At 41.1% G+C, this 16,174-nt stretch overlaps 1 protein-coding gene across 2 annotated transcripts in view; it reads right to left on the reverse strand.

Moving 5' to 3' along the window:
* LOC124545056 overlaps nucleotides 1-16,174 on the reverse strand; it is a 76,994-nt gene that overhangs the window by 11,700 nt on the left and 49,120 nt on the right. Inside the window, exon 1 of one of the 2 annotated variants that reach the window (XM_047123844.1) lies at nucleotides 2,865-2,943. The exons of the other annotated variant lie outside the window; for it this stretch is intronic. Coding sequence (XP_046979800.1) covers nucleotides 2,865-2,876 — 12 coding nt within the window. The 5' untranslated portion in view covers nucleotides 2,877-2,943. Of the gene's footprint in view, nucleotides 1-2,864; nucleotides 2,944-16,174 lie in introns of those variants that run through there. 2 annotated transcript variants of the gene reach the window in all.

The following is a 16,174-nucleotide window of genomic DNA, read 5'->3' on the forward strand; positions in this document are numbered from 1 at the left end:
AAGTCCAGGACTAGGATATACAAAGTACGTTGAGGATTTTGAGTTCAGAAGTTACGCACACAAATCCAAATACTATCAATTCAACTAAATACCTAGGGATTACAATTACGAAAACCGTAAGTTAAAACAATCACTTAAATAATGTTGCGAAGAAGGCAAACGGAATACTGTATTTTATTGCAAGACCACGTTCAACATGCAACAGGTCTACTAAACTGACTGCTTACATTACGCTTGTTCGTGTCATCTTCTTGAGTGTTGCTGCGCGGTGGGGGATCCTTACGAGACAAGATTGGCGGAGGACATGTAAACAGTTCAAAGAAGGACAAGTCGTTTTGTATTACCGCGAAATAGGTAAGAGCGTGTCACAAATGTGCACAAAGAGTTCTTATGGGGCACGCGCAACTGTACAAGACCATATTGTACAATGAGAAAAACCGCAGAACAGTTGCGTAATACGGAATCTTTTATTGTGTAGGCGACCGATTTCCGAACATTTAAAGTTCCATCACCTGGTGTAAAATATAAAATAACTTAACCTTCTGAGGCCACCCACACCCCAATCTTGTTATACAAGCTGAAGTTCCGTGTCAAAAGGATAGATGGGACATAAATTCCACCAAAAGCGATAACCCGTGCTACGCGACCTGAAACACAACCTTCGGTTCCATGACAACACTGGGGTGAGGGTGTCCTTAGATTGTTAAGAGATTTTATTTTTTATACCAGGTGCTGGAACGTTGTTTCTAAACCGATCGTGCGCACAATAAAAGATTGTGGATTAAGCAACTGTTGTGCGGTTTGTTCAGTTTACAGAATGTCACGGTTACGATTGGCGAATTGGGGTGGCTGTTATTAAATCAAAGGCGTATTTCGACGCGGCGTAATCTTTTCATTAGGTTTCAATCTTCATATTTTTTTCTTCCAGTGAGAACATATTTTATTGATTTTATCCTGCTTAGTGATTAATGATCTTCGCAATAAAATAACAGAAATCAGAGCTCACAAGGAAATATTTAAGTGTTCGTTTCCCTCTCACGTGGTTCGAGAGTGGAACAGTATATTAGTAGTTGAAGGTGGCTGGATGGACCCCCAGCCTGGCACGTAACTGTGAATTGTAGAGAAGTCATGTAAACCTAGAGGTGTATTTAGGGACGAAAAGAATTCTACCAGGCAGGGAAAAGTAGCCATCATCAACACAGTCAAAAGACTGATGACTTAGGGCAACAACTTGACACGACAGGTGTTCATGAATGGAGATTAGAGTGAGAAGGAAGATAGCTTATTTTAATGTCCAGCTGACGTAGTGGTTATTGGAAATGGAAAGGAGGGATAAAGATTAATGATCAACGTGCCATTGGCGACTTCCTTATTAGATGCGAAACGCTAGCTTGGTTGGAAAAGGAAATCGGATATATGATATTTAGAGGAACCATTGCAAAATATGCCTTAAGGGTGGCCGAACGTGATTTCAGTCGCCGTCCTTTCTAACGTACGTCGAGTGTCTCAGCGCTGCACGACATCAGTCTTCTTTAGAGACAGAGCACAATATCGGAATACAGAAAGATTGCCTAATTTGTGAAACACCATGGCTATGGCCTCCACTGACTCAGTGAAGCAGAGAATCTATAAGTAAATCATGAGGGCTGTCCTCACCTCCTCTGGAAAGTGGGTTCAGTATGATAACCATTGAGCCACCTGCCTCGGCTCCTACGTTACACCTACATCAGCGTATACTCCGCAAGCACTCGTGTGTTTCTGGAGGCTAGTGTGGTGGGAATAGTTTATGCGCCTTTATCGCTTACGACTCCCCTGCTGCATGCGCGCCATGTTCGCTGGGAGAACGCTTTTGTGAGAATGTGAGCTCCAATACCTATAATCTTATTTTCGTGGTCGATTCCTAAATTACACATAGGAGGAAGCTATATACTGGCTGACTCTTCTAGCGAGGTACTCTCTCGGATTTTCAGCAACAAAGTCCTCTGCTGTGAAGTCCGCCACTGAAACTCCCGGAGCAGCACCTGACGCTTTCGCGTTCTCCAAATAAAGCTCTAACAAAAGGCGTCCGCTTCTTTCAGTCATCTACGTTTCCTCTCTCATACCTAACTGGTACATATCTCAGACATACGAGCAATATTTTGGTATTGGTTAAACAAGGGGTCTGTAAGCTACCTCCTTTGTGCATGGATTAATTTTGCCGAGGGTTCTTCCAATGGAACACTCTGGCACTGCCTTTACCTTAGGTTAGTTTTACGTGGTCATTACAATTTAAACTACTATGTACGCACACTCGTAGGTGTTTTATGCCTGTGACTGATCCCAGTGATTCTTCTGCGACCATCTAAGCATATAATAATGGCGCCCACTTTTGTATAATACATTACATTTATCTATATCGAGCTTCAGCTATAAATCCGTACATGAACGTAGATTGGCTGCCGGTCGTTCTCCATTCGATACAATTTCTTTTTCGCGTTGCGCGTGTTCATGTATTAGGTTGGTGCGTCATTTCGTAGCATATATGTAACAGTAATGTACCTGTAGTACGTCCATGGCGTGCGCCCAAAGCTACTTTACGTTCGATGGTTTCTCTCTAGTAACTCCCACTACTTGTTAGTGAGACCGCTATCCAGTCATAAAACTGGTGTGATACGCGGTTCACGAATTAGAGTGTAGCGCCCGTAGGCAGCCAAGCTCTACATACCGATTGACGAGCACAAATCAGGGAACAGGTAAATGTTTCAACGCATTATGACGAGAGGACTCCGTCACGTTATTTACAGAGTTTTGCAAAGTATAGCGGCAGCAATAAGGCATATTCGTTTTGAATGGAAATGTGTGAGCAACACAAGTAAAATACTCACCAGCTTCATCATTTTGCAGAAGAGAAGTGTAGACTTCAGCGATGAGAGCGAGGGATAGTGCGGTCGGAAGACTGCGTGTGAGGATGGCCGGTGGGCCGCGCCTTTTATACGCGGGAGCAGACCAGTACGTGCGGCCACGCTGCCCCCACCAACACGCACATCCCCACACCGGGTTAACACCGGCCATTAATTACCGCCACCTGGGACCGCCTCGATAACCTGCACGATGGGGGGAGCGAAAGACGCGAGCATGCCGATTTCTCAGTTTTGTGGCGCCTATTGTAGCATTCGCACGGGCTTCCAGTCTCTCTCTTCGTGGCCCAAATTTTCTTTGTCTTTATCGCCTCGTTATATTAAAATCTCGCTCAAGTTTATATCATTTCGAATTTACATGTGAATTAAACGTGCAGGAATTAAGATAATGTTTCAGTGTTCAAAACTGGTTAAAATGTAACTTATCAACGAAAGCATATTGATCATATTGCCTTAGGAAAAGGCACTGCGGTCTTGTAATTTTTTTAATAATATATTTGAGCTTCAACTCATTTCAGAAGTGTTATAACAGATTCCGACTTATTACCGAGTCCTCATTAGATGTCCTGTGCAAACATAAATAAAAATTGGTAGCAGAACACTAGGAAACTGAATGACAAACTTCTGTACACAATCATGGTTCTATGTGCAGTGTACATTTGCGACCACAGCTGTTACTATCAGACTGTGTCATCCATCCTGCTTTTTCATCTAAATTGCTAGGCATTAATTGATTTAATTACTAGTTTCCACTTTGAAAAGATATTCCCTGACAGTGAATTTTACATTGTCAATATTCATAGTCATATTTTCGTGTTTTGAGATTTGCGAACTTCTTATCATTACGTAGTTAGCTGAAGCGTACAGTTCCAACTGTTGGAGCGCAGATTCGTTTACCATGTGAGCGTCTTATCTTTCTGGACCTCTTCGGTTGAAGAGTTACTGTTTAATGTTTTCAAGTAAGTATGGTTGTGTATAGAATCTAATTTGATTTGCTAGTATTTTAAAATTGGCTTTTTCCTTCATTTGAACAGACCATCTTCTGTTGAAGACTCGTTAATAAGTCGAAAGTAGTAATTACAACATTTGTGTGACTTTTGGCTGAAGTGCGTAATAAAATAACTTAGCAAAGCAGTCGAAATTTTGAATTACCGTTAAAAATTGTGTCAACAATTTTACAACGCTTAAACATCAAACTACCCAAGTCCACAAGTGTACCGGAAATTTAATGTTTCCTGTTTTCCGCATTATTTTTTAGTGTATCTGATGCAAAGAAGAAATAGTGGTGTTTCTAAATACTACCTATGAACAATATCAAAAGGGGTACGGAAATAGACTTACATAAAAATTGGTCTTAACGTGGCAAACGTGACGTGGTTTCGCGAAATTCAGTTAGGGGAATAGCGTCTAGTTTCGGGCTCTTAAACCAAAAATGGTATAATGCTTTAACTGTTGTTTTTAAATAAGGAATAAGAGCATAAAACCTTCACTTGATTCTTTGTTTTGGTGTAAATTGTGTAAAAGAGATATCTGCCCAAAACATCATACAACAAGAAAAGATTTTCTAACACATTTCGAGATGTTAAGAAAACTGCCGGGTAGTATCGACCACTCTACAAAATATACGTAGAACCTTAAATAAAAAAAGGTGTTTTCGTGGTACACGAACTAATTACTCTGTTTTGTTTTTTCAGGTACTGTCAGAGTTGCGTTCAAAATTTCTTATTTGAGGTGGCTAGTTTCAGATTACATTGCCCAGTATCAAATCATAGCCTTCGTTTTAAACGTTAGCGTACATTTCCAACAGTTTACAGACATACAGTAGCCATAATAGGTACGTTTACATGTACAGAATAGTATTGTGTATTCAACCTCCATTAACACGATAAAGGCAAGTAACGAAAGCTCCCGCCAAAAATACGCGATATCATATGCAACAGCACAGAATCTGAATGGTAATAATAGTAAATCATATTTACTAATCAAAGATGCTAGTGTTCGCTCCTACATTACGTTGTAACTTCACAAATTCCTCTGTACATGTATCAAATGTGCAAGATAATTAAAAAAACAAATGGTTAAATACCTGTCAACTTGTGGCTGATTGAACCAACACAACAAATTAAACTTGTGGGTAGAGGTTTTCTGTTAGACATTTATGGGTGCTCCTTCATAAAGTTTTGATAGAGATCATGATCTGCCAGTTTCTTTTAGCTGTTAAATTTTCCGCCACACCGTAACTCAATTTTTTGAGCTCAATCGTATGTAACGGCGTTAACCTGGAATCTAAATCTCTTATGTCTGCTACAAGCATTTCTTGGTAATTTTCTTCAAGTTTTGGCTAGAAAAAACCCGCATGAGATGTTGCAGATGTCTTCTGAATCCCTACAATGATATTAATCTTCTTTGCAATGAACATTAAAAGAGCGCCCGTCCAGCTAGCCGCGCGGTCTAACGCGCTGCTTCCCGAGCGGGAAGGCGAGCCAGTCCCCGGCACCAATCCGCTCGGCGCAGTAATGTCGAGGTCCGGTGTGCCAGCCAGCCTGTGGATGGTTTTTAAGGTGGTTTTCCATCTACCTCGGGGAATACGGGCTGGCTCCCCTTATTTCGCCTCAGTTACACTGCGTCGGTGATTGTTGCACAAATACCGTATCCACATGAACGCAGCCTACACCATAATTATTCTATCCGCGCAAAAATTTGGGGTTACACTCGTCTGGTATGAGACATTCCCCGGGGGGGAGGGGGGGTCCACCGGGTCCCGACTGCACAATAACCCTGTGTTCGGTGTGGGGCGGCGGTGGGGTGGGTGGACTGCTGTGGCCTGTTGTGGGGGTTTGAACCACTGAGGGCTACGGCGGGACGAAGCCTCTCTGCTGTTTAATACATAGATACATCATCAAGAGCACTTTCTATGATTCCCTCTTCTAAAACATTTGAAATCACTTGCTTCACTCTAGTCACAACAGCTCCCTTCGACCCTCACCGCCATGCTTTTTCCTCAACCTTGATGTCGTTCCTTAAAAGCAAAGCAAAGAATGGCCCATACCACCCTACTTTGGTATCGCCCATTTACCCTCCTGCCATTGCACATGGCGCAGATTCAGGCTTGAGTGACTGGAATTTCACTATTACAACTACATCTACATTAGAACGCTTAGATATTATTACTAGTGTAACAGTGCTTCTCACGCTTAAAGGTACAAACCAGTGCTGAAAATTACACCGTTCCCCAGCTTTGACACTCAAAAATAAATAAAATTTACTCGAGACACGAACTTGACAGATACATCGCACAAGGTCTGTCAAATCGCAGAATGACGTTTGCACTTTATTCCAAGTACTGTATGTTTCCGCTGTTTTGCAGAAAACACTGCCCGCTGTTTCGCTACTATGAGCAGTACTTTTAATTGTTTGAATTCTTTGTGTCTAATCATCTTTGAAGTCTTGTACGGTATTCCATTATGTCGTCATCAGTAGGTCAGGTCAGATTACATTCAGTTTGCGTTCCATATAGCCAAAAATGAAGTGATTCTCGTGGTTGTGGAACTCAGAAAGCATGTCATACAAAACATAAAACATTTGAGTATAATACGCACTCCCATAACGATATGTCAGGAGATTGTCAAAATGTGTGATTCCATTACAGTAAACTGGTGCTGCTAATATTTACAGAATCAATACATCGTCATAATGAAACATAGTTTTAATAAATTTATCATACACGAAATACCTGTTCGTGACTGTTGTGACCAAGTGCTGTCAGAAATGAAATCTAACACCTGAAGCTGGTCTGACAGTCCACTGAGAACAGAATCCATGATGTGGGCTCGAACGTCCATGGAATGTACCATTCAGGTCTGATTGCTTGTTGCCAGTCGTTGTGCGTTACTTAATGGTGGGAACCTATTACACTGCCTGAGAAACAGACAGATGAACAATAGCGTGTAACAGACAATTATGACCATCAGATCTACACAATGCATATACGACGTATCGTTTACCAATGAGCTAAACATTTGCTTGGAACAATATATGTTATATGTTAAAGCATGCAGTACCGAGAGGGCGTTTTGGCCGGCGTGTGCAGCTGTAAGGGGCAGCCAAATTAAAGCGAGATACACGGAAAAAAAAGGAAATAAACTGTTCATTTTTTCACACATAATCACCGTAACTGTTAACACATTCAACCCACTGTGAGAGAAGACGGTGAATGTCTTCATAGAAAAATGTTTACTGTTGCCTGTGGAACCGTGATCCAGGCATGCACCTCTTCATTCGAATGAAATCGACGGCCACGAATATCTTTCTTCGAGGCTCGCAGAGATTTTCCCAATGTTGTTTCGAGTTCGCTGCAGACGTCTCACTGGAAAGGCCTTATACATCTTCCTCATTCCTTTTATTGGGAGCCCTGAAAAAGATATTAGTGGCCGTCGATTTGATTCGGACGAAGAGATGCAAGCCTGCGTACAGGCAACCGCAAGCATTTTTACATTGAAGTATTGACTGCCTAGTCTCACAGTGGCACAAATGTATTAGCTATTATGGGGAATACTTTTGAAATAATATGGAGTTTACTTACTTTTTTCGATTTGCCTGGTCTTCATTTAACTGATCCTTATGTTTATAGACACACTGAATATACCGGAAAGATGATATTTAGACAAACATCGGACATTCCAGAATGTTCAGACATTACATACATAACATATTTCAGAACTTTCCGGGAATGATAGATGCTAAATAACAAATAATTGCTGGTGGTCACATTTGAACTCGCGACCCCCCCCCCCCCCCCCCTCCCAATAGGTAGGCCAACAGAGGAGACCACTTGACCGCACTGCGTGCGCCGCAGCTCTCGGCAGTTTTTTCAGACGGTTTTTTCGTCTTCACTTTCCCTTAAAGTTTATGATGCATTTCGTGAGCAGAAAACAAAATGTAAAAATATTAACTACACTAAAGATTAAAAACGAGTCATTACAGTTTGTAGGTTTGCACACTGATCACATTTCCCTCTTACTCACACTGAATTTAATCTTATTTGAAATAACAACATACAAATTTCGCAACAGCTGTAATTGCTGCCACAATGTACAAAATTCTGCAAAGGTTTCAAAGCCATGTGTGCGAAATTCAACTGCTGTATTACGCCATTTAACAACCGGTCAAGAGAGATGGAGCTTCCCTCCTTTCTGTGAAACGTATCGAAAGAATCAGTTTTCGATTTCTCAGAAGCAATTACACTGTGGGTCTCACACGTATTAATAGAAATTCCTAATTTTAGTGTATGCTAGCGATTCCATCAAGTCCGAACGGCTCCAGCGCCATACCTTTTCATCTTGATTTTTTTTCCTTTCAGAAACGGAAGCTTAGAGTCCTAAATCCTGCCACAACAATTACTATCTAGAGATTGCCGGTTAGTACAGTAAATTTCGTCCGAAACGGTGAGCAGCAAGGTTTGAGCACCCCTTGTAAGACACGTCTCCGCATTTCTCTATATCAACTCTGCATTATAAACAATGACGTGCAGTAATTAATGCGATGCTGCTTTTTGAGGGGGTGCCATAAATTTATTACGTCAAATAATGGCACGAATCTTACTACAGAACGATTTCAGAACTCTCAAATAACCTTGGTCGCCAAATCAACCACTGACTTTCCAGAACTGTTTCGACGACGAGCTTGGAGTATTATTGAGGTTACACTATTGGTTAATATTAAATTTACTTTGCACGTTTACAGGAAACTCGTACAAATTTGCAAATACATACAATAATATCAGATGTAAGTTTGTGACTTCTCATTACATATGTTTTGGATTTTACCGTGTACTGATATTGTGTTAAATAGATAAAGCCCTCAGTTCCGGCAGTGAGCAAGTTACGACGCTATAAGCAGATGTTACACGAAATCTCACTAACGATCAAAAACCTGGAATTTTTTTTTTGGAAGTGGAATGATCCTGGAAGCGAAATGGGCGGGGGTCAACAAACGATGCCTGGCCATAATGTCTCCGTCACCAGAGAGGTAGAAATGGAAGGGTTAACTGGCCACAGGAAAATACTCATTTATTATTTGACAAAAAATAAATCTGTCTTTCCCATGACGTATCTGTGTCACAAAGATTTTAAAGAGATACGTCTGAGGGCATGCCAAAAAAAAAAAAAAAAAATATCTACGGACACCGCCGCCCATCTCCATGGCACGTCTTCTCGTACTGTCGTGTAGATATCATATCTGTTCAATCTTCTGCGTGTGGATGTATTAAATTCATCTCCGGCCTTGAATGATTCAGTTGCGGCCCGGATCGTGGATGATACTACGCTACTACGCGAGAAGTTCGAAAAGTATCGGCGGTACTTAGGATTGTTCACAATTGCAAAATGACGATCGTCTGAACAGTTCCAGAAATCCATGAGATCTGTGACATCACCTCTCTAAACAAATAGTGAATCGCGTGGTGTCTGATCCGAGTGAGGGCATTGTCTTTCGTCCCCGTGTATCCGTTAGGCCACCAGGGTCGACACATACAGAAACAATTCACCCTGACATAAAAATTTGAACTTGATACTTCTCCCCGTTCTTGAGAAAAGCAGTCTTAGCAGTTGGACAACAAAGCGATCTTATCGACGACTTAGGTGCGGAATCCTGTGAAAAGGTCCGTGTCATAATTATCTGACTAACACGGTTCCGCCTGAAAGTCCAGATTAAAAAGCCTTATATAAACTAATTTTCATCAATGATTGTGCAATATATATTGAAGCTCATACCAAAGACTGATATCCAATATTTCTGTATTTGAAGTAATTTGTTTCGTTAATTAATTCCAACTGCGGATGAAGAACTTATTATCGTTGCTTCCAGAATCTAAAAAGTGTTATCTTTAATTACTAATTATTGTTTCCATTACTAGCACCAATATTAGGTATCTCCCTGAAATTACATTTTTACGGGTTAGTTAATAACAATCATCAAATCTTGCGGTTTACAGTGTGACATGAAAGGACCTGCAAATGCGGCTAAAGGCAATTGCTTTGCAGCTCAGTGAATTGCCTAGGTCTACTTAATAGACTGAAGCCTAGAGTGCCATAACACGTTGGAAAAGGAAAGAAAAATGAACAAACACAAGTTACAGTTATGTTACAATTTAAAATGATCCATAACAACCACTACGACACCTATAGAACCTTGAATTGTAGGAAAAAAATAATAACTTTAAAGAAGAGAAGCGATTTTTAGTTATCATTATTGACAAACTTAAATTTTATAAACGCACGCTGCAATTGTACCCTCACGTAGCACTGGTTGAAATCATATAATCCTATTGCGTTATTTTTCAGTCTTTTACGCCTCCGACTGTTATTTGATTTTCTGTGTACAATGTGTATCAAGGTCACTAACTACTTCATAGTGACGACGTAACTACAAATATACGGACGTAGTGTCCCGTTTTTTCCCGACTTGAGTACACCAGAGCTAAAGTACTTACAAGGGAACCTCCCCATCGCACCCCCCTCAGATTTAGTTATAAGTTGGCACAGTGGATAGGTCTTGAAAAACTGAACACAAATCAATCGAGAAAACAGGAAGAATTTCTGTGGAACTATGAAAAAAATTAGTAAAATATACAAACTGAGGAGTCTATGCGCAACATAGGCAACATCAAGGACAATGGCAGTTGAGGAGCGCCGTGGTCCCGTGGTTAGCGAGAGCAGCCACGGTACGAGAGGTCCTCGGTTCAAGTATTCCCTTAAATGAAAATTTTAAAATTTTATTTTCAGTTTATGTGACAAGCTCTTATGTTTTCATCACTTTTTTGGGGGTGATTATCACATCCACAAGAAAACCTAAATCGGGCAAGGTAGAAGAATCTTTTTACCCATTCGCTAAGTGTACAAGTTATCCACGCCCGGGTTCCCGGGTTCGATTCCCGGCGGGGTCAGGGATTTTCTCTGCCTCGTGATGGCTGGGTGTTGTGTGATGTCCTTAGGTTAGTTAGGGTTAAGTAGTTCTGAGTTCTAGGGGACTGATGACCATAGATGTTAAGTCCCATAGTGCTCAGAGCCATTTGCACCATTTTTTTTTGTACAAGTTAGGTGGGTCGACAACATATTCCTGTCATGTGACGCACATGCCGTCACCAGTGTCGTATAGAATATATCAGACGTGTTTTCCTGTGGAGGAATCGGTTGATCTATGACCTTGCAATCAAATGTTGTCGGTTCCCATTAGAGAGGCACGTCCTTTCGTCTACTAATCGCACGGTTTTGCGGTGCGGTCGCAAAACACAGACACTAAACTTATTACTGTGAACAGAGACGTCAATGAACGAACAGACAGATTACAAGTTTGCAAAAATAAAGAAAGTAAAAATTTCAGTCTGGGGAAGACTTGAACCAAGGACCTCTTGTCCTCAGCTACTCACGCTAACCACGGGACCACGCCACTCGTGGTCTCACAGTCTCTTTGATGTTGCTTATCATCCACATGGACTACTCAGTTTGTATATTTTACTAATTTTTTTCATAGTTCCACACAACTTCTTCCTGTTTTCTCGATTGATCTGTGTTCAGTTTTTCAAGGCCTACCCACTGCGCCAACTTATAACTAAATCTGAGGGGTGTGAGATGGGGAGGTTCCCTTGTTAGAAACGTTCTGTATTTATACAGTGAAGCAAATATTCGGCAATATTGTTTTTTTTTCACAGTAATTTGTGAAACTACTGGAAATGTTACTGGTTACGATTTAGGTACTGTAGTCCAGACACTCTTGACCTTGTACATCGAACAGATGCCTGGCGTCCATACGTTTCGGCATTTGGTGTTAAGGCAGTGCTGCTGGGATAAGTTAGGTGCCAGACGAGTTACGGCCGGCGATTTTCGTTTACCTCACTGAGTCACGTGACCCACATGCTTTCAGATGAACCTTAGTTATTGCTTCCTAATGAGAGACAGGAAGAGTATTCATGTGCCGCGCTCGATAAATTGGTTTTATCGTAACCTATGTTAGTAGTGTTGTAACTTCTTGCAGGTTTCAGGCAGTCGTTGCGTCTATTATTTGTTCATACTGCTTATCTTACCTCGGCGTATGAACGTGATAATTATGTTGTTTACGAACGAACCTGCATTTCTTTCTTCACATAAAAGCCGCCATAATGCTCTGCGAACAGTACGTTGATAATAACACTAAATATCCACTTTCGGTATGTTTTTTTCCAGAACTATCTACTGATTTTCTCTTGCTTGGCTTGTACCCTTACTGTTATAAGAAAAATAAAGGAATTGTTTGCATTTGCCTCTGGCACGTAATGGAAGTCTTACAATTCATACTCCAAACTTTGTTTTCCAGTAAAAACTTTTTTTTTCAATTGCGTTCTCTAACAAACAACCCACTCATCTGCAATGCCACACGATTAGCGGTCTTTATTGGTTAACTAGCCTCTTCCCCGCGGTTTCATCCGGGTATGCATTCGATGCATACATTGAACACACCTCCTCCTCCCCTTCTCTGTACCGCCGTCCTCCTGCCTCGGTCTGTCCATCTCAGCCTCTATCCATCCCCTCTCCTGGCCATATCTTCATCTCCCATTTCTCTGACCACGTACTCCTCCCCATCTCTCTTTCCAATTGTGCCTCCCACTCTTCCTTCTACACCTGCCCATACCCCTCTACACCTTCGACCTGTCTCCTGCATTTTCCAGTCTCCCCCTCTCTATGCCCATTTCCTCCTCTCCTTCACTTCATCCTTCTATATCCGTCTCAAACCTGCCCCAACCATGCTCATTGGCATGTACAACCACTAAAGCAAGTTTGAATAAAGCAGGCTGAGAGTACTCCCACGACATGGCTATTATGCAGGACAGGCCATACAGCAGAAGCTTGAGAATAATTTATTTGATTCCTACATACGGGCTACCATGCAAAGCAATTTGATAAGCTAGGCTGATATTATTCCAACACAGCACGCCTGTCATGCGGGGCAGCCTACATGTTGGACCTGGATTCTTGCCCTGAGATGCAGGCTGCATCCTATATGTCAGGGGAAGAAAACACACTTCTTTGGTGGTATCTCTCCTCCTATCGATACTAGGAGATTATAAAACACACAGCGCTGATACTTTTGAAGTCTGTGGTTTCTGTGCCAGATTTGGTTGAAATCGATAAAGGATTTAGGAGGAGAAACCAGACTTCACCTGAACATACACTCTGCTTTATATATCTAAGAGACACCAAGCTAACGTGACTTTTTTCTGTATCTATAAGATTCTCTATACTGTTTTGATTCCGAATTACACACCACCACCACAGACTAATATTGACCTCCAGATGGTGCTTCTCTACTAACAGGAGGCATGCTGTGAACCATGCTAGACACTAGCAAATCAAATAAATTTTTTCTACCATTTGAATATTACCACAAATACGATACTTAGAGGTCATACATTTATCATACTATGTTAAGTCTGTCATGAACAATAGCTGAATATGTACAGATTGTAGGAATGGTATGGAAAAGACCTGTAAGTGATTACAGCAATTCTACCATAATACTAAGCATATTTCTGCTCATATAATGGCAGTTTCATAAACAGTACAACTACACATTGCATCACTACAACTCTTCACGATTCTAAAAATATTTCCTTTAATTTAATAATGTTGAATAGTATTACTGAACAAAGTCAATATATCAGTAAACTAATCCTTGTTGAAATCATTGCAATACTGGTTCAATACAAAGCATATGTAGGCCACCACAGCTTCAACACAAGGCAGATTCATCAATAACATGGGAGCTGGCACAGAAATGCATCGGTTGAATTACCAATTTGTATCGACACACATACCAGTCACGCATTAAAATATTTATTGAGGTACTGTACATATACAAACATTATTGGCAGCACAGAAGCAATGTGATCAGTCCAGGATTTTTGTGCTTAAGCTGTGGCACTGAGTGCTCTTCTTTTCTCTAGATGAGCCTAGCAGTCTAGCTTTCTAATGTAATCTGGTTATGGGGATGCCACTTTGAGTCCTCCTGACCTGCCTGATTTCTCTGTCAGAGTTTTTTCTTCTAGCCGAAAGCCACACTTAAGGTGTCGGCAACTCGTCTAGCATCCTCTCCTGTCTGTTAAATTCCTTGTAAGGAAGTCCACTGCGCAGACTGTGCACAGCTTACAATTTCTTGGATACGGCAGTTTTCTGGTAGAATAGCTAGGAAAGATGTGTTATCCGATGTTCTGTCGTACCGGAGTATATGGATACGATTCAAGAAATCGACTACCAGAATGACAAGATCCTACGAATCAAGGTACGTTGGTCAACCGAAGAAAACATGTAAGGAAGCCGAAACGTGTCAAATGCCCAATCCTCGAACGCAAGAATAAGAAGAAGAAGAAGAAAGAAAACGTAAAGAGTTGTTCTTATGGGGCAGCCGCAACTATATAGGTCCATTTTGAAAAAAAAAAAGAAGAAAATCGCAGGACAGGTGCTTAATCCAAAATAATTTATCGGGAACACGACTGGTTTCGGATCAGTCATAGTTCTATCATCTTGTGTAATCCGCATGAGTAAAAATATACTGTTACATGCGAAAGGGAGGGATCCACAAGTCTGAAATATCAGATAAGGAAGTATGAGGCGAAAAAGGAAGTACGCTGCGAAAATTGCAAAAGTAAAACAAATTAAAAGGGTGGGGGGGAATCAGGACGTCCCTTACAAATGAAATCGCTTAATAATCTGTCACCATTACCCCAAAGTTGTCATGAAACCAACGTTCCGTGTCAGAAGAGTGAAAAGGACTTAAAAGAATCCCTCAAAAAATTCACTCCCTTCCGTGTGTAACAGTATATTTTTACTAGAGCAGTTTACAGCAGATGACAGAACTATAACTGTTCTGAAACCGATCACGTACCAAATAAAAGATTGTGGATTGCGTAGCTGTCCTGTGGTTTTCTTCATTAAAAAAAAATGTTTTAATCTCACCAACACTACCAATACTACTTACGAACTCTATGGAACTTACTACTATTAATCAATTTGCTCGTGAAAAACAAAATTTTCTAATTGCTGGAGATATCTTGCAGAGGCGGAGAGTCTCCTGCAGCTGATTTCAAACACAGCAGTAAACCACCAAGTACAGACGCAACGCGCCCAATCATGTTGACGATGAGATGATTTGCTCCATCATCCCGACGATGAGCTCGGACTCATTCGTAGCTCTCTTGTAATTACGTCCGCCTACAGCAGGGCGTGCCAAACTTCACGTGCAGCGTGTGCGGTCCGTGTGCTGGACGAGGTCCAGCCAGTCACTCGGCTTTGTTCGATCCTTCTCGGAAGTACCAGGAACAGCACGACATTTCATTCAGCATTGCGGCGCGGCACAACTCTCTGAGTTCGCCAAAATCGTGCTTTCAACGCTGTTTAACCTTCGCTAATTGTTCGTGGTACGTAGGACGTTCACAGGTCCAACGGCTGTTCGCACAAAGAGGCAATCTAGCGGTCTATCACTCCATGCCTTTACAATGAATGGGAATGACAGAAGAAAGGAATGAAATTCTCAATTAGCATAAGTGACAACTACATATCTGCTGTGAAATGATATTACTACAAAACCACGCAGAAAGAATTTATAGATTTTACTGACAATGAAAGAGTAAAAAATAACAAAGCTCGACAGACAGGGTCGTTTATTCAGTTCATAAAAAAACACTTCGTGCCAAATTTGCAGGCCTAGAGCACGTGAAGAAATTGATGGTACGAATAGCGAAGTTGCTGAAATCATATGAGTTATTCCACTGTCACTGGAAACAGTTTTCAATGTAACTGAAAGAATAGTATGAAGACTTCATATATTACTGCAAAGTACGTTCGTTAAGTCAAGGGACAAACCTGAAACCAGTATTCGCTTTAAAACTCACTATTGTTGAATTTATGAAGGAAAAAGAAGTGCAGCAACAAAATATAGAACTTCACATTTTAAGTGTGCTTGACTGCACACTACCCACAGTAAGACACTACAAGTTAATCTCCTTTCTAATTTAATGGGGATGCACTTACGAAGAAAATCGCGGTGCGGAGGAAGTACCTTCTGACGAAGACAGTCTCTGTCTCTAAGCCCAGTATCGTTAAAGAAAATGTAAGGTTCGAAGAATTCATTGCGGCCTTGAAAGAATTGCAAAGATTCTTTTATAAAGCTTTGAGGATAGTGTGTATTACATCTGTATAGGAGTTGTTTTCGAGACCATTTGCCGTTTCAGTCGACAGCGCACCAGAATA

Source organism: Schistocerca americana, chromosome 8 (genome assembly GCF_021461395.2).
Source record: "Schistocerca americana isolate TAMUIC-IGC-003095 chromosome 8, iqSchAmer2.1, whole genome shotgun sequence".
Taxonomy (NCBI): domain Eukaryota; kingdom Metazoa; phylum Arthropoda; class Insecta; order Orthoptera; family Acrididae; genus Schistocerca; species Schistocerca americana.